General features: G+C 39.7%; 1 protein-coding gene across 1 annotated transcript in view; it reads right to left on the minus strand.

Annotated features, from left to right (window-relative positions):
* The window catches only part of LOC109931812 (histone deacetylase 9-like), a 948406-nt gene that overhangs the window by 268939 nt on the left and 654967 nt on the right, over window positions 1-24500 (minus strand). The window contains exons 8-9 of the mRNA XM_048608478.1: window positions 16468-16599; window positions 742-845 (exon numbers count right to left, since the gene is read on the minus strand). Coding sequence (XP_048464435.1) covers window positions 742-845; window positions 16468-16599 — 236 coding nt within the window. The remainder of the gene's footprint in view (window positions 1-741; window positions 846-16467; window positions 16600-24500) is intronic.

Here is a 24500-nt window from a genome sequence, read left to right on the forward strand (position 1 = left end):
CATGTGATTCCAGACCCACAGCAATATGGTTGACTCTTAACTGCCCTCTGGGCAATTAGGGTTGGACAATAAATGCTGCCTGGCCAGCGATGCCCTCATCCCATGAATGAATAAAGGAAAAAAAAAACTTGCCAAAAAGATAGACATTTGCAGCAGTCTAAGGGAGAAAGGCTTTCAACCTGGATTTGATTCAGACTTGAATCCCAGAGGACAATATGTTAATTCACTGCACCTCCCAGTCTCAGAAACCAATAGGCTAATAATAATTTTCTCATGCAAAATATCCCTAGCAGGTTAAATATATGGTGTTTCTATTAATACTTTATGAGAAAAATATAGTGGAAGATTATCTGCACTTCTCAGGAAAAAAATTATCAGCCAGTCCATGCCATCAAAATCCCAAGGGTAGACCTAAGGATAACTATATGAAAAATTCAACTAGAAATGGCACAGCAAAGGCTGAGGGGTTTCCAACATCAAGAAGATGAGTCACTCACAGAACTTTGACAGCACACCTGAAGTCTCAGCTGGTTTCTATCAAGCTGCATTTCTACCTCTTTATTGTGTAAATTATTCCCCAGGAATTTTCTTTTGCTGATCTTGTTGTCAAAAAGAATTTCACAGAAAAGTACAGAGACAAAAGTTCGGGGAGGGATGGGTTGAAATGACAGGGTTAGAACCAGAGAGGAGCAAAGACGAGAAAGTACAATGACCCAGTGATGTAAAACACTGAAGTCTTACCTCGGTGTGTGAATGTGAGAATCCATTCTCCAATGAGCATCCAATGCAGCTATTGTTGGGAGAGCTGGGGCCAGATCCTGGAGCACTGTTACAAACCGAGGAACCTTTAAGAAGAAAACAAAAACCAAACCAGGAATTACATATATGCATGGGGAGAATGGGATTAGCAAAGGAGATATTTCCTTTGTGCTATGTATAATATTTTTGCTTTTCTCTATTTGGTGAAACTGAAGAGTCTTATCAATTCAGTTTAGTATTCTGAACTGATGGTGGAATTATAGGTCCTATTTCTCTTAATCAGTTGTAATTTTTATACATTATGAAATCAGTAGAGGATGGCCTTTATATCGACTTAGACATCAACAATTAAGTATGGTTTACAATTATCTTTCCTTGTAGTGATTCATGAAGGAATATAGTGAATTATGAAGACGTACTATTCCACAGGCACTGTCATCCTTCATATGTGTACTTGTAGGGAGCGGCCTCTGGTTGGGGAACATTAATATTATACAATGTGATGTTTCCACCAGGTATCTTCCCAAATGCACTTGAAGCATAGGTCATCATGTTGATCATGAGCTAGAAACCTGGCTAATTATTTCTCCCCTCTTGTTCCAAGAGAATTGAACTCAGTTGTAGTGTTTCTATCACCATGGTGGCTGGAACCAGTGAACTTAAAGTATGAACCTAAAACTCCAGCACTATAATTTACAAGGCATTTACTCATTGCACAATAGAGTAATTCATTGTTTTAACCTGACTTTTCTTCTTTCCTCATTCAGTAAGAAAAGCAAATGACTATAGGAAATCATGTTGAGAAGAATGAGTCATTCAACACATTAAGCTCTCTCCCTTCTTTAGAGGTCATATAATCAATACTATTCACAGCAACTAACAACTGCTAGAATTTTTAATGTCAGTGGAAGATCCCAAGCCACCTCATAGTGAGACTCAGACCGAAACAGGAGAAAACAAGTTGGTAAATGTGGCTACAAGAATTCTCATGGAAGTACAACTGTATTGTAGTTTTGAAGATCAGAGAAATGCAGCAAGAATTCTCCAAGCTGTTAATTAAATAATGAAGCATTATTTTCAAAGTCTTGAGTTACTTTATTTCTGCTACTTGTCACTATATTTTCAACCGATGTGTATTATTCTATTGACTGCCAATAGATGGGGCCTGTGTAACAGAAACATTTTAATTGTCTCATCCAAAATATTTTATATATATTGGCTATAGTACTAAATACAACAATCCTTGACTTTTTTCATCACGAAAGCAACATTGCAAACTTTAATCTTTCACTGAGATAAACATGCAGCACATTGGCCTTCTACATATGCACTGAGAATCAAGAATCACTAGAAAGACAATTCATGAGGTAAAGTCACTATTGTCCGAGAAGACCATGGGACTGCTCTTTTACTTAGAGAGAAATGACTGGTAGTGACTTTAACCTGAGGGTTTTCACATCTCAGGCAAGAGGAGAGGTTGAGAAGGAAAGTCCTCCATGGTTGCTTCAGCTGGTGTGTGAAATTGAACCCACACTGTTGGCATCACTCTGCATCACAAACCAACCATCCAGTCAATTGAGCCAATCAACAAGAACTTAATGAAGCCACCTAATACAGTTCAAGTGACAGATTAAAAAAGAACTGAAAAGAAATAACAGATATTCCAGATTTATTTCAAGGCTGTATTCTCACCTGAACTACTGATCACTCTTTCAGCAATGATGCTTTACAATCATATGAATATATCAATTCTGTCATTACTATTACTTCTCTAAAACACTTTAAGTTGGACTATGAAGTCATGGCTCAAATATGTAAATACTGGACTTTCTGCTGTGTTATTTTGTTATTGGTTACGTGTGTTAAAGTAACATCCAATAGAAAATTCAGACTGTCAAAGATGCACAGGGCCTTGTCAGTATATTTTAAATGCTAATGCCATCCTTTTTTCACATCATTGACTTGCTCACACCTTTCCAGATCATTTTTCAGATCATTGAATATTTATCCAGCTATCGGACTAGAATTCAACTGCTACAAAACAAAGATTGCACCTCAATGCACTGGACTATCCTTTTGGATGTATAAAGGCAAATGGACTGAATTTTGCTAAACATTGGCAAAGTGTCAATTCCAGGTGTTTCATGGAGGGTTTCTGTCTATGGGGTCTAGCGGATTTTCTCACACAATTCTCCGCTGTTCATCTCATTACGTGTGCTCCACATCCTAATGGCCCGGTTTGCATGCTCACCAATAACGGAAATATTTCCCACTGCCAAGATCTTCCAGGATATCCATTGCTGGTGCCATATTTAATGTCCAGCGATGGACCAGTTCAATCATTGAGTACTGTGATTGCTATTCGTGGTTGGCAAAGTGACAGGAAAACTAATAAGAAAAGTTTCTGAGGTCACAAGGGTGGCACAGATGTCACTTCATTTCAAAATAGAACCTCATTTGTAAACTGATTGCTATTTTACGTGATTACCTGTCTGATTGTCTGTAACAGTAACCACAGCCACAAGCATCAAGCTATGCAGGCTCTGTATCTTTATGGTGATACCATGTTATAAACCTTTCTAATGTCCATCATAGCATAACATCTTTCATTGCAGGAGTGTCACATGTTGTAAAGCCTTCAAACATTTGAAAATATTAACTGTTATTGAATAACAGAAAGAAAGCAAAGAAAAATCAGCGAAGAAAATGCTGCATTAGCTTCGGTGGATGAATGGAGCTGCCTCCTTCATGAGTAGCAACAAATTTATTGTCAATGAATGATCGTTCACCTAATTCTGATCAATTGGTATTGGGTGTCAATTATGTACAATCTGGTTTGTCATGCCTGATGCTACACTGCTCCATCATAAAAAAGGTGATGTTTCTCCTGCTGCATGTCCTCATATACCTCCTCAGAAAACTGCTGCTGCTCTCCCAGCTCCTCAGCATCCATCACATCCCCTCTCTGCCTCCTCCAGTTGTGCAGAGCACAACATCGAGGAATTCATCATAGAACCCCTACACCGTGGAAACAGGCCCTTTGGCCCAACAAGTCCACACTGGCCCTCAGGGCATCCCACCCAGACCCCATCCTCCTATAACTGATCTAATCTACACATCCCTGATCACCATGGGCAATTTAGCATGGCCAATCCACCTAGCCTGCACATCTTTGAACTGTGGGAGGAAACCGGAGCACCTGGAGGAAACCCGCACAGACACAGGGAGAACGTGCAAACTCCACACAAACAGTTGCCCGAGGGTGGAATTGAACCTGGGTCACTGGTGCTGTAAGGCAGCAGTGCTAACCACTGAGCCACCATGCCGCCCCGAATTATGTGACACATTCTGAGTTATACCGCAAAACACACTCAGATTGATCCAAACATCTTAACTTCAGCAGGCCTATCATCGGCTTTATGATAGCCTGGGATGAAGAAAAGGATGCTTTGTATTGATGTGCAGCCTCAGTCAGGAGATTGCATAACGGAGTCATCAGCCATAGTTGCAGAGGATAGCACTTGTCGCACAGTAACCATCCTTTTGAGGCATCTGGCCTTGAAATGAAGCACAAACCTGTGACTGCTCAATGATATAGGCTTCACAGCAGCTCCTGGGATATATCATACAGACTTATAAGACGCCAGGTAACTGGTCTTGTCCTCTTTGCCCATTATGTTGCAGAAAATGTTAAACTGTGATTTGCGAGTGACGTGAATGATGAATGCTCACATTAGTAAGAACCTATCCTATTTCTGAAACTCCCTTTCATTCCCTGTTATTCAGAGCCTGTCAGAATTCCACTTAGAAGTGAAGTAGTTAAGTATGCTAGTGATACGTGATGTCCTGTAATATCCTAATCCTGCAGCTTTACATAAAATCTTTCACCAAAAGCCCCAATCTAAAAGGATAGAAGAGGTCAAAGCCATTAGTGGAGAGAGTGAATATCATTAAGAGGAATGCCTTCTTACATCTTTTCTCCTTGCTGCAGATGCTGATTTTTCTGCATTCTGGTACAGTAAATACTTTGTACTTCATAAACCCCAAGAAAGGACAAAAATTGGTCAAGAACACCTATTTTGGCGTTACATTTAAGGTGCCCATCAACTTGTAAGACTTCTCCTTCCTATGGCACTGTATTGACCTTCCTAAGGACCTCAAGGATCTTAAAACATGACACCATAGGCATATCACTGGTGGAAGCTGTCTTCCCAACAGCTATTTGACCAATTACACATCAATTAGCATGACTCTCACCATACTTCTATCATTTTATAGAAAGCCCTATCATATTCAGTAAAAATCCAATGCAAATTGATCCCATAAAAACTATTGCTCTAAACAATAAAGCTGCTTCTCAGGCACACCTCAGCACTGATTGATCTATAAAACCTAAGTGACCCTAGACCAGATATATATTTAAGATGAAGTTTCAAAGGAAGCATTAAGAATGGCCATGACAAGATCAAAAGTCTCCAATCTATGTGCCTCAACCCTACCTTAATATGTCACAGAATCGCAGAATTGTTACAGAGCTGAAGGAGATCATTTAGCTCATTTTGTCTGCACCAACTCTCCAAATGAGCACTTTACCAAGTGCTATTTTCCTGTCTTCTCCCCATAACCCTGCATGTTATTTCTCTTCAAGTAACCATCTGCCTTTTTGGTAAAGCTAACTCCCTTTTGAATGAACCTATCTCCACCAGACTCTCAGGCAAGGTATTCCACTCTTTAACTACTCGCAGGATTTATCTCATATCACTTTTGCTTTTTCTGCCAAATACTTCAATTCTATGTCCTCTTGATCCCGATCATTGCATGTGTGGGCACTGTTTATCTCCGTCTACGCTGTCCAGACCTCTCGTGAACTTCAACACCTTAATTAGATTTCCTTTCGGCTTTCTCACCTCCAAGGAAAATAGTCCCACTTCTACAACCTACCTTCATAACTGAATCATTCTCATGAGTTTTGTCTGCACTGTCTTCAATGCCTCAACGTCCTTCATAAAATGCAGCATTTGGTTGAACTATGACCATAAAAGTACATCCCTTGCATACATTCTAGTCAGGTTCACTTCATTCATATTGATAGCCTGGCATTGGAAGCAAATGACTAAGAATTGCCAATGATATGCTCTTAACATGAAATGGCCTTTTGTTGATTGTAATTTACAAAAACATAACATCATTATGAAAAAAAACTACTGCCCATATTCTGTAAGAAAATCAGTAAAGGGTTCAAAGCAACACATCACAACAAATTTTTTGATGATTGCTCAATCAGATTGGCTGCAATTTCCATAATGTTTATTTCTCCATCTAAAAATTCAACCAAGTACGCATCATTACCCAAGCAATAAATATGCATGAATGTTTAAAATATTATCTATTTATCCAATGTCTATGTGGGTTTATTTAGCAGATAAATAAACAAACAAATTTGTGACTGGAATATGCATATACTACAAATTTTCAATCAACTCAAGCAAACAATTCGAAATTTCCATGACATTATTTATAGTAAATGAAACCAGAATCTGGAGTGAATTAGTGCAGGGTTTTGTATTTTTTAATATTTGAAATGTTATGATAAACAACACAAACCTAAGTATTCCCAAAACCCAACTTTGTTTAATCTAAACTTATAGTTTGGAAACATGCCTCACTGATAGTTAAATTAAATGAAGTGTTCAAATTAACATCCCCATTGCCGTGAAGGTCATTTAATGCAAAAATCCAGAGAGAAAATGAATTATTTAAGGACTTCTGTGTTCAATCATATTATGACAAGGTGTTTGGACACTCCACATGAGCACCAGGTTGTGATTTCAATAGTCCTTTGAAGACCAAATCGGCGTTCTATGTTTCTAATTCCAATTTCTTAGAAGGTATTTCTTTCTGAGCACATTGGCCAGTATTTTCTCAATAGCAGGGTTTATCAGATTGCCTCTCCTGATGGGGCCATCTGCTATACATAGCCTTAGAAGCCCACCTGCATACCCCAATGGGAGAGGGTTCTCGGAGGAAGCCTGTTATTTTCTGCCTAATCAGAATCCACTCAACCTGCTCTGCCGTATAATGAGATCATGGATGATCTGGTAATCCTCAATTCCACTTTCCTGCCTTATCTCCATACGCCTTGATTTCCCTTATGGTTAAAAATCTGTCAATCTCATGAATATGCTGATTGAGCCAGCCTTAGCACTTTCTGCAGTTAAGAATTCCACAGATGCTCTAATGCTAGAGAAGAAAACTTCACATTTTTGCCTTTAACAGTGATCCCTTACAATGAGATGATGCCCTCTGGTCCTAGACTCTCAGACCAGAAATCACACACCATCAGGGTCCCGAGGTCTACCAGGAAATTTCATTTCTAGACTCCTGGAATAATAAACCTAATAACATGAAATCAAACATCACCATGACATTCTCAGAATTTGAATTAAGATTTTAAAATCTGGAAACGAAAGCTGAGGTCAGCTGCTTGTTGTAATAAAAAATCTAACTGATTGGCAAATGTCCATTAGGGAAGGGAGTCTGTTACCCTGACCTGATCTGGTTGATGTGTTAGTTCCTACCTTCCAACATTCCTGAGATGTTCTGTGGTTCTCTCTGTGATATTAATAGTTTGCAGCTTCCTTGCTTCATAAACTTCTCACAACTTAAGCATCTCTTTTTCAGTAATAAAAGTTACTAAAAATAATAGTTTGTTTATTTTACTATTTTTCACATCTCTGACATCATCTTCTGACTACTATTAGTTAAGAGTTTGGATTTTTAAAAATTTCTCTTTCTCCTGATATAGAGAACACTTAGTTATTATTGTATCTCTCGTCTCACATCAGAATCTTGATGCTTAACCTTATAATTCTTCCTACCATGCTCCTTATAGAGTTTACATTTCTTTCTCCTTAACACCTCCATAACTGCTCTTCTCAACTATTTTCTTACTCTTTTTTTTGCTTAGTCAACTGGATTCTGGGATATTTTGCTTCTGAAATGTAAATATTACCTTAAAGCACATCCATTTCCCATCATCCCCCAACCACACATTCTTTACTTAAAATAGTTCTTTTCATATTTTCCCCTTACACATAGTGTTTCATCTCTTCAGCATCTATTCTGCTGCTATATACTTTCATATTAGATTTCATTATCTCTTCTATCTCCATAACAATCTCAAAACTAGGACCCTATAATTACTAGATTCTAAATATCCCCTCACTACAATTTATTTCAGTATTCTTTCCATATTATGTGAGACCTAATCTTCTTTTACCTTTCTCACTAATGGTCCCCTGAAGAGGAGGCAACATTTCTCCAAGTGTCACCTGCGTTCTCACTATAACTTCGGTGAAAGAGACAAACATCCAGGAGATATAACATGAACAACTCCAAATGCTTCAGAAGTTTCCTGAAGTCCCTCAAAAGTTAGTTCTCTTATGCATATTAATTGTCCCCATTCTTGTCAGGAACTTAAGGATTCTTACACTATTCTTACATACTTTTATTGCAGTTAGAATCATTATCTGGTTTGCAGCAACTATAGGTGCCTCCAAGGCACAAAACCCTCCTCCGAAAAAGCATCAGCCAGCCATGGCCAACAACGCGAGGTAAAAATTGTACGGGATCAAAAGAAAAACCTGTGAAACTGACAGACTAGGAATAAACCTGATGACTGGGAGGATTTTAGAATACAACAAAGGAGAACCAATAAACTCAAAAAGTAAGTATGAACAGAATAGATTGTAAACTAGCAAAATAATATGAACATGGAGTAAAAAAGCTTCTTGACATATGTAAGAAGAAAACAGTTGGCTAAGACAAAGATTACAGGCAGAGTCAGGAGAATTTACAAGAGGGCATAGAGAAATGATGGAGAAGCTAAATGACTGCATTGTATCACAATCTATACTGAGGGAGATGCAAGAACTCTTCCAGAATTAGAGTCCTAAGTGATGAGAGAGAATGAAGAATTGGAGGAAATTGGTTTCAGTAAAAAAAAAGTTGGAGAAATTAATGAGAATGCAGATTGCTAATTCCCAGGAACAGATATTCTATATTCCAAGGAGTTAAAAGAAACGTTTTGGTGATCATTTTCCAAACTTCTATAGATTCTGGAATGGCTCTTGCAGATTGGAAGATAGTGAATGAAACCTAAACAATTATGAAGTGAAGGAGAGAGAAAAAAGGTAACTACACACACGTTGGTCTTCCATAAGTAGCAGGGAAAATGTTAGAGTCTGTTAAAAGGGATGTGATAAAGGGATTCTTGGATAATGGTGATCTGATTGGGCAAAATCAGCATAAATTTGTGAATGGAAAATCATGTTTGATGATTCTGGTCCTGTTCTTTGGAGGAGTATCATCCACCCTATACTTCAGCATCCTGAACCAATAATTGCAGTCTAAGGATACAGGGTAGGTCATTTAAAAGTGAGATGACGATGAATTTCTCCACCCAGAGAGTGTTGAGCCTGTGGAATTCTCTGCCATGGAAAGCAGTTGAGGCCAAATCATTGAATTTTGGAGAAGGAGTTACATACAGTACTTAGGTCTAAAGGGGTGAAAGGATATGGGGAGAAAGTGGAAAAAGGGCACTGAACTGGATGATCAGCCATGATCATACTTCATGATCGAGCAGACTCAAAGGGCCAAATGGTCCAATCCTGCTCCTATTTTCTATGGCTATGGATATGCACGTTACTAACAGAATAATAAAGGGGAGTTGGCGGTCACAGTACACGTGGGTTTTCAGAAGGAAAATAGGAACAATATTAATCTCATAGAGGGTGGGCAATAAAGGTCCCTAGGCTTGTTCCAGGGTTGGCGGGACTGTCTTATGATGACAGCGTGGGAAAACTAAGCCTGTACTCTCTCAAAGTTTGAAGAATACAAGATGATCTCATTGAAGCCTTCAAATACCAAAAAGGATAGACAGGGTAGATGCATGTAAGATGTTTCCCCTGGCTGGGGAGCCTAGAACGAGGTGACAAAATTTCAAGCAAGGGGGAAGCCACTTAGGACTGAGATAAGGATAATCTTTTTTGACTTAGAGAGTTATGAATATTTCAAATTCTCTAACTCTGAGGGTTGTGGAAATTCATTCACTGATTTCTAAATACCTATGATGTAAATGGATATGTGGATAACGTGGGGGAGAAAAATGCTTTGAAATGGATGATTGGAATATGAGAACCCGCTAAATGGTCTACACCTGTTCCTATGTCCTATGCTCCAATGAAGCCTGAGCATCAATTATCCTTTTTCATAATAGTACATTCAACTTCATTTTATCTTGTGCTATGTAGACAATATTTGTACTCAGATGATTTTAAAATATGCTTCAAGTTTATTTTAAGAGCTCATAAACAAAATGAAGAAAATAAAGAACAAATGGCGATTATATCTGACCTATTCTCAATGTAACGAAAATAGGACAAGTGTTTGAACCTCTGTAGATCTTAAAATTGCAACATTTAAAAGGCATCTGTATGGGTATATGAATAGGAAGGGTTTAGAGGGATATGGGCAAAATGCTGGCAAATAGGCCTAGATTAATTTAGGATATCTGATCAGCATGGATGATTTGGACCAAAGGATCTGTTTCCATGCTGTACAGCTCTATTACTCTGTGACCCTATATAATGAAGATAGTAATCTACAGCAATATTGTGTGGACATTTGGAAGTTCCTAGTATGTGCTTTTTGCTGATCTATTCCTAAGTTCTCCAAGCCTGCACTCAAAGATGGAAGGGAAGGGCAAAACATTTTCATGACAACTTTTAAATATTCTAGGAACAGATTTTTTTTCTTAAAGCAAGCTTGAGAGACTATCAAATAACATACAAATGTGATTTTGGTCAAGCTATGAAAAATCTTCCAAAGAACCAAAGTATGTAGACGAGCTAAGCAGGCAATGAATGGATAAGGAAAGATCCACTTCAGGCCCAAAGTAAAGGAGAATGAAATGAACCAGACAAGAAATTAGGGAATAGCAAACTTTCTGTCTCTCATCTCCTACCTTATTTCAACTGGCATTAATACAATTTTCAGGACCCACAGTCAATTTTACCTGCTTTTAGCACTAAATTTAAAGTCTGACTGCCTTCCTGAATAGCTTACCTGCCACATGATACTGGTGATATAACAAGTTTATGTATGTCTGCTCTTTCCTCGTCAGGCCAGTAAGTATAATGCTGCCAATAGGAAGCTCGAAGCTAATAACTGAAGTGAGCTTTCCTACATTTTTGCTGTGCTACTTTTCCCCAGCATTGAACACAGTAAAGTGGATAAATTCATTGTTTTCCATTCATGCCAGCTAAGCGATGACTTGGCTGCTTAAAAATTTGAGAAGTGAGTCATAATTGGTAATTTTTCTTTCACGCGGATTACTGAATTTGGATTAAATGGAAACTTTGAAGCAAAATCCTACACATTCACCATTTTGATTTGTTAACCTTTAAAATATTAAGGAAGCACAAATGAGAAACAAGACCCTGACAATGAGGTATGTTATTTTCTTTGATCTGGGATACAAGGTTCACTGATAAGCATCAGTACATCTATAGATTAAAGAGACAAAATGGCAGGGCTCCTGTGGTGTCACCGTCATGTAGGTTACTGCCTTGAGGAACCAGAAAAAACGAAAAGAACAGAACAAGGTTCTGATTTGGGTGTTGGAAGAGAATTTTTTCTTAAAATTTCAAATAGCTCCAGAATTTTGACATTGTAATCAGTATTACTTACTTCCCTCATATCTGGAACATTTTAAAGTCAAGTAAGGAACATGATTTCAGCAATAGGGCCTCCATGAGGGCCAATCATGATTGGTGAACTGGAATTCTTACTGCAGCCTTAGAGACTACTCCATTTAATCACAGACCCTTCCGTGGAAGTGAAAGGGCCAGACCTGTTCCAAATATGGACCTTTGTGAAAACAGGGTTGAAATTCTTGTATAAGCATTTAAGGTCTGAAAGGATTAGAAGTATAGAATCCCTACAGTATGGAAGCAGGCCATTCAGCTCATTGAGTCCGTAGCGACCCTCTGAAAAGCATCCCACTTGAACCACTGCCCTATCCCATAACCCTGCATTTCCAATGGCTAATCCAGCTAGCCTGCACATCCCTGGACAATATGTGCAATTTAGCATTGCCAATCCACCTAACCTGCACATCTTTCAACTGTAGGAAGAAACTGGCACACCTGGAGGAAACCCACGCAGACATGGGGAGAATGTGCAAACTCCACACAGACAGTTGCCTAAGGCTGGAATCAAACCCAGGTCCCTGGTGCTGTGAGGCAGTAATGTTAACCACGGAGCCACTGTGCCAATTAATGTTGACAAAACCAGTGCTACTGGTCCTCAATATGATAATGCCATATGGACTCAGGCAAAAGAACAGTTTTGAATCCTGAAGGAGCCATGTTTAACACTAAGGTCTTCCTCATAGTCTCAGTGATCAATGTCAGTCATTTCAATGTAATTTGTACATAGTTGCTAACATGTAATAAACTACATCTTGTTTAGTACAAGAGCCTATTATTATTAGGCAACACTGTGGTCTTCCTCTACCATGCTGGATGAATTAGGTCTGGAGCTCTCTCCAGAACAAATAAGATGGTGATAGCAAATCAACCAGATGGATTTTACATCATGATGGACTGTGGTAAGGATTTATCTTACAACATGGTGGCAAGAGATGCATACTGCATTTAGCTGCAGCTTACAAAATGAAAGTTCTTCAGATGTAGATTGAAGAAAGCTGCTCAAGCAGACAGTCAACCTCTGAAGGAGCTGAAACAATCAAAGACTCAACTGGAGAGAACCACACGGCAAGATTCTACAAAGTTAGTAGCACCACAAAAATTGGGAATCATCTGGGGAAATCCATTAAAAGAACAGGAATTGTCTTACAAAGTCACAAAGAGCAAGATGAATTCAGTAAAGCTATTAAGGAAACAGGAATCATTTATTAACGTCACATTCCGCAGTATTCAACTAGAAAAGCCATAAAAAAGGCAGGAATCATTCAACTTACTCATGAATAGCAAGATCCTCCAAATTAACTGCATGAGCACAGGAAAACATTCCAGCACTCCAAAGGCTCTTCACTGTTGTGCAAATTCAGCCCAATAGTTTTTACAAAAGTTGGTTGAAGGATAAATGTCAGCCACGTCATCAGGAAGAATTCCTCTACTCTTCCTCACAACAATGGCACAATAATGGTATGAGATCTTTTACATCGACCTAATAGAGCAGTCTGGACTTTCAACATAGGTTCCGCACTCAGGTCTCTGGAGCGAGAGTTCAACTTATGACCTTCTGATGTTTTTTCCAAGATGGCAGCGGCAGGGTCGGAAGGCTCTTGAACCTGTCTGTTTCCGATTTCCAGGTCTGTCACATACTTCTTATTTTTTTTTGCATTTATTATTTTTAACATCAATGTTTACCTTACCTTTCATTGGTGGCTTGGGAAGAGGAGGAATGTTTGTGTCAGTTGTTATTGTTGGTAGTGATGGCGGTTCCTCATGGCCATTATGGCCAAGTCCAGTGGTGGTCTGCTTCAGCGTCTTTGGCGGCTTGGCCTGAAATTCTGGTTTCAGTGATGAGGTGGGTTTTGGCCCAGCATCTGGCAGCCCGGGGTTCTTTTGGGTGGCTTTTGACATCTTCCGGCCTGGGATCGGTGACAAAGTGGGCCCTTGGGGAGGCTTTGGGATTCTGTGGAGTCTCGTGGCCCAAGATTCCAGTGGCAGTGTTGTGGGCCTTCACTTTTGGTGACGGCTTCTTCAGCTTTCTGCAAATCTTTTCCCGAACCCAGGAGCCGTGTATTAAGCTAAGATGGACTACATCTTAATTTTGTTTCTTATCTATGCCTTCTATTATTAATAAAGGCACCATGGTATTGCAACTTAAACAATTTTCACTGTTTCTTTTATGAAAACCACAAGTGACAATAAATTAGTATTCTATAATTTACTATTCCACACTAGCAGTAGAGTTATCAAATATGCTCAATTAGAATGTGAAATTCAAAAATAAGGAGTAACATTTTCTGGAAATTCTGTCATTGAGATCAAAATTATCCGACCAACAACCTCTGCAACATCCCTACCATCTGATGTGATTGCCTTCAGCAGCATATTTTACGTGATGCAGCAATGCTAATGTTATCCCTTGTAACATAAGAAACTGGACATGGATGTTGCAATGTTCAAGGATCCAACAGATGTCTATTACAGCTCATGTTTGTACACAAACATTAGATTGCAAAAGAGCAGCATTAAACAGCTGACTTCCAACAGCATGTCATACTTCAAATGATCTGAAATAAGATGAAATATGCAATTTTATACCCTTCGGCCCCACGCTATAATATTGTGTTGATGTCATGAGAATTTCTTGTCAATGCATACTGACTGTGAGATTTAATACAACACCATCCATTATCCTACCAGTCTCAAATTCCCCCATGGTTCTCTCCTGCACTAGGTCTGAATTTGCATAACTTTCTTGGTTTGTCTCTAACCTCCCTGCATGCCCTCTTCAAACTCATCTTAACCACCTTCTGCTATATTACCTCGAGATAACTCACTACCTAAGTTCCCTTCCTGGCTCAGAAGTCCCCTGTTACAATTAATAGTTCTCTCTTTTCAGCTACTATCAACCTCTCGAAGGGAACTGAAGGTGCTCAGCTGTCAAGTATAGTCATAATTGAAATTGATAGATTTTGGTGACTAAATGAATCAGGGAAAATTGGGATAGGATAGAAAAGTTTATTTAGGAGTTCAGTTATGATGCAAATAAACGCACTGTATGACACTTTCACTGTGTACTTTGTAACAAAAAAAATGTGCCAACAAATAAATCAAATCGAATCAAAGCAAGTGAATGAAAGAGTCCAGAACAAAAACAGAAGTTGCTGGAAAAGCTCAGCAGGTCTGGCAGCACCTGTGAAGAGAAATCAGAGAAAATCAGAGTTAACGTCTCAGGTCCGGTGACCCTTCCTCAAAAAGTTCTGATTTTTTTCTTCACAGATGCAACCAGACTTGCTGAGCTTTCCAGCAACTTCTGCTTTTGTTCCTGATTTACAGCATCCACAGTTCTTTTGGTTTTTATTGAATGGAAGAGTCAGTCTGAAGGGCTTTTTAGCCAAATCATGCACCTATTTCTTAGGCTTGCTTTTTTTGCCTTTTTGTCTTTCTAGGGATGTGGATATCAGCAGCTTTTGCTGCCCATCCATTATTGTCCTCGATTTGCATGGTTTGCACAGCCATTTCAGAGGGTAGCATTGACCACCTTACTGTGAGTCTGCAGTTACATCTACACCAATCCAAATAAGGATGACAGAAAGGGCATGAACTTTATAACAATCAATAATACTCATGGTCAATTTTCCCCACGTTCCAAATCCAGACTTATTTTTTAAATTTAAATTTCACCAGCTGCCATTCTGGGATTTGAACCTGCATCCCCAGGTTGGTCTTTTGAATTATTCATCCAGTGATATTGTCACTACACCACCGTTTTGTACAGCAGGGCTAAATTCACTTTAAACCTCCTGGCTTTCCATACTCAATATTATTCACGAATGGAAAGGTGTAACACTCCAATTGATATTTAAAAGGCTGATCAGCCAAATGATTGTGCTTCCTACCATCTGAGATTTCTTTACCATTCCTCTTAAAAACTTAGTCAAGACATGGATCCACTTTTCAAGGAATCTCAAACTATACTATCATTGATGATGTGAGTAAAATTGAAGGAATTTGTATGAAAAACATCTAGAAGATAGTTGCATTTAGAAAATCCTAATTGAAGTTTAAAAATCTTGAAGGAGATGAACAAAATTTCTACACGCAAGCCACAAACTCAAACAGAAGGGAAAATCAGTTAATGATAGTTAGTTAGAAATAAAAAGGGAAGTAAAGCAAGATTGCTTAAATTTAGGATAGGGAAAATTATGGAATAAGTTGCCAGAGATGGCTGTTAAAATAAAATAATATAAATAGTTTTAGAAGATTATTAGATATATTTCTGGAGACAGGGTGGTTTGAGAAATATAGTGGGAAGTAAATGTGTAGGGAAAAGACTAATCAATCAAAATGATGACCATTTAGATAAAAAAAAAGCTTTTTCCTTTCATTGCTTTTTCCTTCCATGTATGTGACATTCTGTCAAGGCTGGCATTTGTTGCACAAGTTGCCCTTGAACTGGACAGTTCTCTACGCACAAGCACATTACGGAGGTCTGGAGTCACAGAGGCCAGATGAGGTAAGGATGGCTGATTTCCTTCCTTAAAGGACATTAATAAACCAAATGGGTCTTTATAATAATGACTTTTAATTCTAGATTTTACCAAATCAAATTTCATCATTTGCCAAAGTGGGATTCAAACTTAAATCCTCAGACATTGAGCTGGTTTTTAGATCACTGGATTACTAGTATAGTAACATTTCCACTATGCCAGCACTTCCCCCTAAGTTTTAAATGTCTACACTTACATTGTTCCATTTCCCATATACAATTAATTCTCATAGTTAGCAATACAACTGATTCTATGGCAGGAACTGCTCCAATTAGTTGATTAGAGTTATTTGTATCATTGTGCTAAACTAAGGAACAGGCAAGATTACGGGTGCATTGAAGACACCCGTACAGAGCAATGTTAGCTTTTATGAACAGCCTTATGTTCTTCCCAACTACCTGTTCTTTCAAGTGTTCTCTTCTTGAAGGTGCTGATAATGATGCCATCTTTTCTGCGCAATAATGGACTACTCCTCCTCTCTGCCACTTTCTGTTTTAACTTGGAACGCACCTTCAAATTTGGTTCTGAGGCTGTGAAAACATGAGAACATGATTTTCGGGCAAACAGTAACAAAATTACATTTGTATCATATTACAAGGAAAGTGATGATAGGCCAGGTAACTCTAGGCTGATGAGTTTTACCCGTGCACAGATTCTATCACTGTTTCAATCAGGGGAAATGGAAGCAGGGCCTGGGATTCCCAAGCTAACTATCTCAATAATAACTGTCCACCTGAACACCAAAAGAAAATACATAAAATTTTACAAGCTACTGAATCTCATGAAAACAATCTGCTGTGAATAGTAGAAATGAAAGACTGCATAATGTGCTGCAGAATCCCTGCATTCAATCTTACTATCCAGATTCAGGCTTCTACAATGACATTGGACTCCAGTCACATGGGTTGCTTTAGTAATTCCTACTGCTTTTTGTATTCTTCTTTCTATTCTGATGCCTTGAGGTGAGTCACCTCTTTGGGATGGTGTTCTGGAAAAGTGGGAGTTCTGTATATCCCTGCTGATTTACCGCACCTTTGAAACAGGTTCATTGTAGGAGTTCATCATTATCCAGAACACCCACATCAAGAAAGAGCCTGTGAGTGCAAAAGCTGAGAACTCACATCATTCTGTAGACACCTTGGAACCAGAAGTTGCCCAAAGGATACTTAAAGAAAGCAGAAACCTCCGGAAGTCACAGGAGTATTAATAGAGATAGTAGGAACTGCAGATGCTGGAGAATCCGAGACAACAAGGTGCAGGGCTGGATGAACACAGCAGGCCAAGCAGCATCATAGGAGCAGAGAGGCTGACGTTTCGGGCCTAGACCCTTCATCAGAAAAGGGGGAGGGGAAGGGGGTTTTGAAATAAATAGGGAGAGAGTGGGAGGCGGATAGAAGAGGGATAGAGGAGAGGATAGGTGGAGAGGAAACAAACAGGTCGAAGAGGCGGGGATGGGGCCAGGAAAGGTGAGTGTAGGTAGGGAGTTAGGAAGGGGATAGGTCAGTCCAGGGAGGACGGACAGGTCAAGGGGGCGGGATGAGGTTGGTCGGTAGGAGATGGAGGTGCGGCTTGAGGTGGGAGGAGGGGATAGGTGGGAGGAAGAACAGGTTAGGGAGGCAGGGACGAGCTGGACTGGTTTTGGGATGCGGTGGGGGGAGGGGAGATTTTGAAACTTGTGAAATCCACATTGATACCATTGGGCTGCAGGGTTCCCAAGCGGAATATGAGTTGCTGTTCCTGCAACCTTCGGGTGGCATCGTTGTGGCACTGCAGGAGGCCCAGGATGGACATGTCGTCTGAGGAATGGGAGGGGGAGTTGAAATGGTTCGCGACTGGGAGGTGCAGTTGTTTGTTGCGAACCGAGCGTAGGTGTTCTGCAAAGCGGTCCCCGAGTCTCCGCTTGGTTTCCCCGATGTAGAGGAAGCCACACCGGGTACAGCGGATGCAGTATACCACATTGGCAGATGTGCAGGTGAACATCTGCTTGATGTGGAAAGTCTTCTTGGGGCCTGGGATGGGGGTGAGGGAGGAGGTATAGGGGCAGGTGTAGCACTTCCTGCGGTTGCAGGGAAAAGTGCCGGGTGTGGTGGAGCTGGAGGGGAGTGTGGAGCGGACAAGGGAGTCACGGAGAGAGTTGTCCCTCCGGAAAGCAGATAAAGGTGGGGAGGGAAAGATGTCTTTGGTGGTGGGGTCGGATTGCAGATGGCGGAAGTGTCGGAGGATGATGCGTTGGATCCGGAGGTTGGTGGGGTGGTACGTGAGGACGAGGGGGATTCTTTTTTGGTTTTTATTGCGTGGACGGGGTGTGAGGGATGAGGTGCGGGAGATGTGGGAGACACGGTTGAGGGCGTTCTCGACCACCGAGGAGGGGAAGTTACGGTCCTTGAAAAACGAGGACAACTGAGATGTACGGGAGTGGAATGCCTCATCCTGGGAGCAGATGCGGCGGAGGCGAAGGAATTGGGAATAAGGGATAGCATTTTTGCAGGAAGGTGGGTGGGAGGAGGAGTATTCTAGGTAGCTGTGGGAGTCGGTGGGCTTGAAATGAATATCGGTTTCTAGGTGGTTGCCCGATATGGAGACAGAGAGGTCCAGGAAGGGGAGAGAGGTGTTAGAGATGGTCCAGGTAAACTTAAGGTTGGGGTGTGGAGAAGGTAGGAGCATAAAAAGAGGGAGAACAACACTGGTAAGAGGTTCACTAGGGAGGAATACAGACAGGAGTTTCTGCAGCCACTGACGTGACTCCAGGATGGTTTGTTGTCTCCCTGAGGCCTGGGTCAAGCTTGACCCTGAACAACTGCAAGGTGTTCTGTCAGGGAAGGAGAAGCAGTCAAAGATCATGGCTCACTCGCATGGTATTCTGGTTAGGAAGCTAATTCAGGACAATGTACAAAATTGGATCCAAAATTGCCCCAGTGTCAGGAAGCAGGGGGTAATGGTTGAAGGTGTTTTTGTGATTGGAAGCCTTTGTCAAGTGATGTACCACAGGGTTTGGTGCTGGATCTTTTGCTGTTTGTACTATACTTTAAAGATCTACACATGAATGTAGGAGGTATGATCAGTATCTTTGCAGACAACACAAAAAATTGTGGTGCTGTATATAGGCGAGGGGGAAAGGACACTATAGGACATTGTCGATAGACTGAACAGTGGAAAACAGAATTTAATCCTGACAAATATGAGGTGATGCATTTTGAGAGCACTAGCAAGAAAAAGAAGTAGAATGGTAGGACCCTAGGACGTACAGAGGATCAAAGGGAGCTTGGTGTGCTTGTCAATAGATCCTTGATGTTAGCAGTACAGGTAGCTAAGGTGGTTAAAGAGACATATGGGATACTTGCTTTTATTAGTCAAGGAGGTTATGATGGAGCTGTATGTAAGATTAGTTGGGTCACAGCTGCAGTACTGTGCGCAGTTCTGATTGCCACACTACAGGAAGGAGGTGATTGCATTTGAGGGTGCAGGAGAGAATAGAACGATAAAGCTATGAAATGAGGCTAGACAGTCTGGGGTTGTTGTCCTCAGAAGACTGAGGAGGTATGATTGAAGTCTACAAAGTTCTGAGGGCCAGAGGCAGAATAGATAGGGAGAAAACTTCCCCCTTAATAGACGGGTCAGTAACCAGAGTGTACAATTTTAAGATAAGAAGCAAAAGATTTAGAGGGGACTTAAGGGAAAATAAAATGACTGGACTCACTACCTGACAGGAGTGTGGAGCCAGGAACTCTCAAACATTGAAGAATTATTTAGATGAGTACATGAAATGCCATCACATACCAAGCTATATGCCATGTGTTGGAAAGTTAGGATTAGAATAGATGGATGGGTGATGGTTGGCACAGACACAATCGACCAAAGGTCATCTTGCCAAGCTGCAAAATCTCTATAACTCTAATCCAAAGTAGAGGTATTTGATGCTACAATTTTGAGTTTCTCAGACAATTTATCTGAGTCTCTACTTTTGTCAGATTGGAACATGTGGTGAATCACAACCTGATGTTCACTAAATGTCACAGCAGTTTGCAATTTATATCCCTTCTGGAAATTCAAATCTCCTAGCTTTTGCTATCTTTATGAAGCGATGTGGATTCTTGAAGACTGTGGGAGCCCAGATTGAATCAAAGAATCATGCAATTCTGAATCAAACAGTTTGGCCCATCAAATACAAACTGCCAAAAAATACTACTCCCACATTCCCACACGAGGTCCATAACCTTATATGTTGTGACATTTCAAGTACCCCAAGTACTTGAGAGTAGTCAATTCAGTAACTGTTAGAGAAATTGTGCTGGACTCGAGAACCATTAGACAGGCTAGTTTAAAAATTATTGCAATGCCCTCTCATATTCCTCATGCTTCATTGCATCCTCTCCATATTCCCCTGGCCCCTTCCATGTCCTCAAGAATTCTTCATACCCACCATTAACCCAGTATCCACAACGTATAGAATCAATGAGTCATTAGCAAGTCCAGCAAGTCTTAGAAATGCTCCTGAAACTGTGACAACAAGCAAAGAGTTTTTGAAAATCTCCTTTTGAAAAAGATTGATCACCTGAGACCTCATAAAAGTGTCAATTAACTACAGCTATTGACAGAATCAATGAACACAACTATGATTCACTTCACATCTCATGATTTTGTGCAAATAAACAAGTAAGCATTGGGAAACAAGATGAAAAAGAAAAATTCATTACATGGTAACAAACATATCAATTAATAAAAGCTTGCATTCCTCTCCAAACTGAATAAACATACCCCTGCTAATCTGAGTCCATTACCCATTAGTGGAATTCAGCTAAGCATTCATAATGAGGTCGTCTGGCATCAGTATTAACATAGTTTGAACAAATGGCCAGACTTTTTTTTTTTCTGAATGGCAAGGATGAGTTTCAGTCTCCTCACTAGCAAACTGCCCAGCAAAGACATGTCTCAGCACTGTTCAGCTACAACTTATCTGTCCTGTATATGTCCCACCTCCCCAGGACTGGTCCCAATGTATCAGAAATCTAAACCACTCATTCCTGCACCATCTCACATCCATACACTGATCTGCTGTAACCTCCTCTTCTGTACTCACAAGTACATGACTCTGAAAATAACCCAGTGATTCCCACCACTTACTTAGAGATAACCTATCTCTAGAGTGGAGATCTTCTCAATAACAACAATCTCCTCATTTTACTTAACAATGACATTGTGCTAATCATGGATCAGAAAAACTACGAAATACATTGGATTTAGACTGCAAGACAGGCACTGTACACCTCTGCCATATATATATTGTCATGAGGCTGACAATAAGTCACACTACCATAACAGAGCAAGAAGGACCTTCTTATATTTGCTCCATGCTCATCTCATCTTTAAGTAGTAGAAACAAATACACTGGTGACATGAGAGTTTAATTCCTCAGCAGTGCATTTCCTTGACTCCCCTGTAACTTCAAATAAAGTTGCAGAAACACTGGAAACATGCAATAGGTTATTCTTATCTCAGCTTTCTGTTAATCGTTCACCACAACTGTGGTGAGTAAATGGAGAATGTCCACTAAAATTTGTTCCTCCAGTATGGTGCTAATATGAACAATTTACTCAGAGAAGATAAATGTTCAGGGTTTTTGGACCAGTCTTTGCAGCTTAGGACTTCATTTTATCCATTTTGAATTTTATCCATTTTGTAAGTCTTCTATGGAAACAAACAAGCTTATCTTCAACCATTGAGAGTTTATAAGTAGCTACATTGAGAAGCACAAGAACAATTTATGAAGGCTTACAGTTTTTACCTTTTCCCCATGGTGAGTAAATCTCATATGGTGAAACCACACAAACAGGAGCTAATTTTCTAAGAATCCAAGATGCATACCTGTGGTTCATAAGCACAATGCCGTCATTTAAAAACCTCTCCTTACGTTCTTATCCAACTAAAAGAGAGAAGTTGAGCAAACATTTGAAACCACAGCAAATGCCCTATAAGGTAATGTTCAGAACTGATCCTTAAAGAAGAATAAACAATCCCAAGCTGTAATGGCAACATGAAAAATCAATATCTTAATCTGAATACAGTAGTGATAATTGTGGAAAATGTTTTAATGGAGGTAAAAAAAATTTCCAAACTCTAAGAAAGGATCTCAAGGTTCAAAGCGAATGGAACCAAAAAATCACGAACCAAAAAGAGACCAATTATATCATTATAAAATCAAAAAAGTCATTTAGATAATGTTCATTATGAGTGTTCATTAAAGATGTCATGACCGTTGAATGCTATGGTCAAATTTGCTCTTGATGAAGTAAAACTACGATACTTTTGCTGGGATGTTAAATGTTAGAGAAATGAAGTCTTATTGTAAATTCTGGATAAAGACTAGATTAAAAAATGGTTGATCTGTGTGTGTAGCAATGGTAGTTATGACAAAATACTGCATTGGAGATTTGGAGGAATGAATCCTATATTCACAGAAATTTTCATATGCTTTACTCTGGAAAGATTTGAAGCCGTTTCACATTATAATCTCTAATTTCTAGCAATCCATGGATACCAATAACACAAATATTAGGATGCTAGGGGCTGTCTGGTCATGTAAATTCACCACAGTTTTGATGTGACTGTTCTCAACATTTATCCACCAGAAGTGATTTTAGCCCTGTTAAGATTCTGGATTTTTTTTGCCAATGACAGCAATATACAACAGTGGATGGAAGCTCTCAATAAAAAGATTTCTTTTTTCAGCTTTATAACTACAGGGCTTCAATCATGTAGTTACAGAACTTCAACCATCCTCTTCAAGGAAGAGTTGCATAATTGCAATAACATTGCGGTGTACATTCTACTGAGTGCTGTCTTCATTTATTTCCCTCTCAATTGATCGTTCAAAGCAAAAACAAATACTGAGTTTCGAATCTCTGGTTGGCAAAATCAATTTTGTTTTTCCTTTGAATTCTGAATGTAAGGGTCACTATATTGACTGCACTCCAATCTTTTCAATTGTTTGTTTTTGCTGTACTCAGCACATTGATGAAAGTCAATTATAGGAAGAAGAATGCTTTTCTATTTCAGGCACTCTCAGGAGTCAAACTCTTTCAAATTAGTTACTATATAGTGAGGTGTAGAGTAAAGTTCTCTGAACCCTGGTGCAATTAATCGGCTTAAACCCCAATATTGAGTAATACTGCACAAAGATCGATTTTCTCACTTCAATCATGTCAATCATGTTTCTTCTGTGAATTGCATAATTAGGACAGTTTTGTGTTGTAGTCATATTACCAATTTTTCTATCAATGAGACAGTTTTTCGTTGAAATTTATATACCCTATCAATCACACAGATAAAAGATACAAGTCCAAATGTTTGTGAACCCTAGTTGTTGGGCATGGGGATCATGGTTTACCAACTTCGTACAACACTTCTGAATGAAGTGGGTAGCATGTAAAATTGGTGCAGCCATCCATGATTATAATGTAGCCCTGAGTAGGTCCCAAATTGGCCTCCTCTCTGTAAAGCTGGATGCCTCTGTGCACCATCGGAAGCTGAAGAATATTGTGGGCAAACAATGTACTCTACGCAATCATCCCTTTCTCACCAGCACAGTACCTATAAAAAGCTACAATGATGCACTAGAGGCTGCTGAATAATCACTTTGGAACACAAAGAATTCATGATGGTTTGCTGTATTATATGAGAGAAAGAGTTGCAGCAACCTGGAGACACTGGTCAAGAAGGATAACATATTTCCACTGGGATGCTAAACATCTTCTAGACACACCAGAGGGTGTCAGAAGGGAATGAAAGCAGGTGTCAAAGCTAGTTAATGGCCAGAATATTATCCTGAGAACATTGTAACAGCATAGAAACATTGTGAACTTCACTCAGGTTGTTAAAATGAATGAATGCATCAGTACATCACATATCAAGCAATACACATTCACTGACATTCTGCCCTCTTTTCTGGAGAGGACTATCTTGTTTACAGCACTCTCACAAATATGCTGTAGCAAATAAACAGAAAAGATGCCACAGAACCAGTGACATCTGGTGCTCTAAGGCCATTGGTAATTATGGTAGATTGCTGAAAAATATCATTGTTCTGACCATGGAACACCTTACTTCCATTTCATCTCCCCTTATGTTTTTGTGCTTCAATATGGTCAAGAAATGTCACCTAAACAGCCTCAGCAGATCAATAGGAAGGGAAGAGCAACCTCAAAATAGTGATGAAGAGGCACTATCAATGTATCTTGCAATTACAGCTACTAGTTCAGATACTAACACTGCCTAACACAGAAAGAAAGTCAGGCGACTTGCCATGGTTGCCAACACTGAACAGTCAAGATGCAGGGGTAGTAGGAACTGCAGATGCTGGAGAATCTGAGATAACAAGGTGTAGAGCTGGATGAACACAGCAGGCCAACCAGCATCAGAGGAGCAGGAAGGCTGA

Source organism: Rhincodon typus, chromosome 2 (genome assembly GCF_021869965.1).
Source record: "Rhincodon typus isolate 14 chromosome 2, sRhiTyp1.1, whole genome shotgun sequence".
Taxonomy (NCBI): domain Eukaryota; kingdom Metazoa; phylum Chordata; class Chondrichthyes; order Orectolobiformes; family Rhincodontidae; genus Rhincodon; species Rhincodon typus.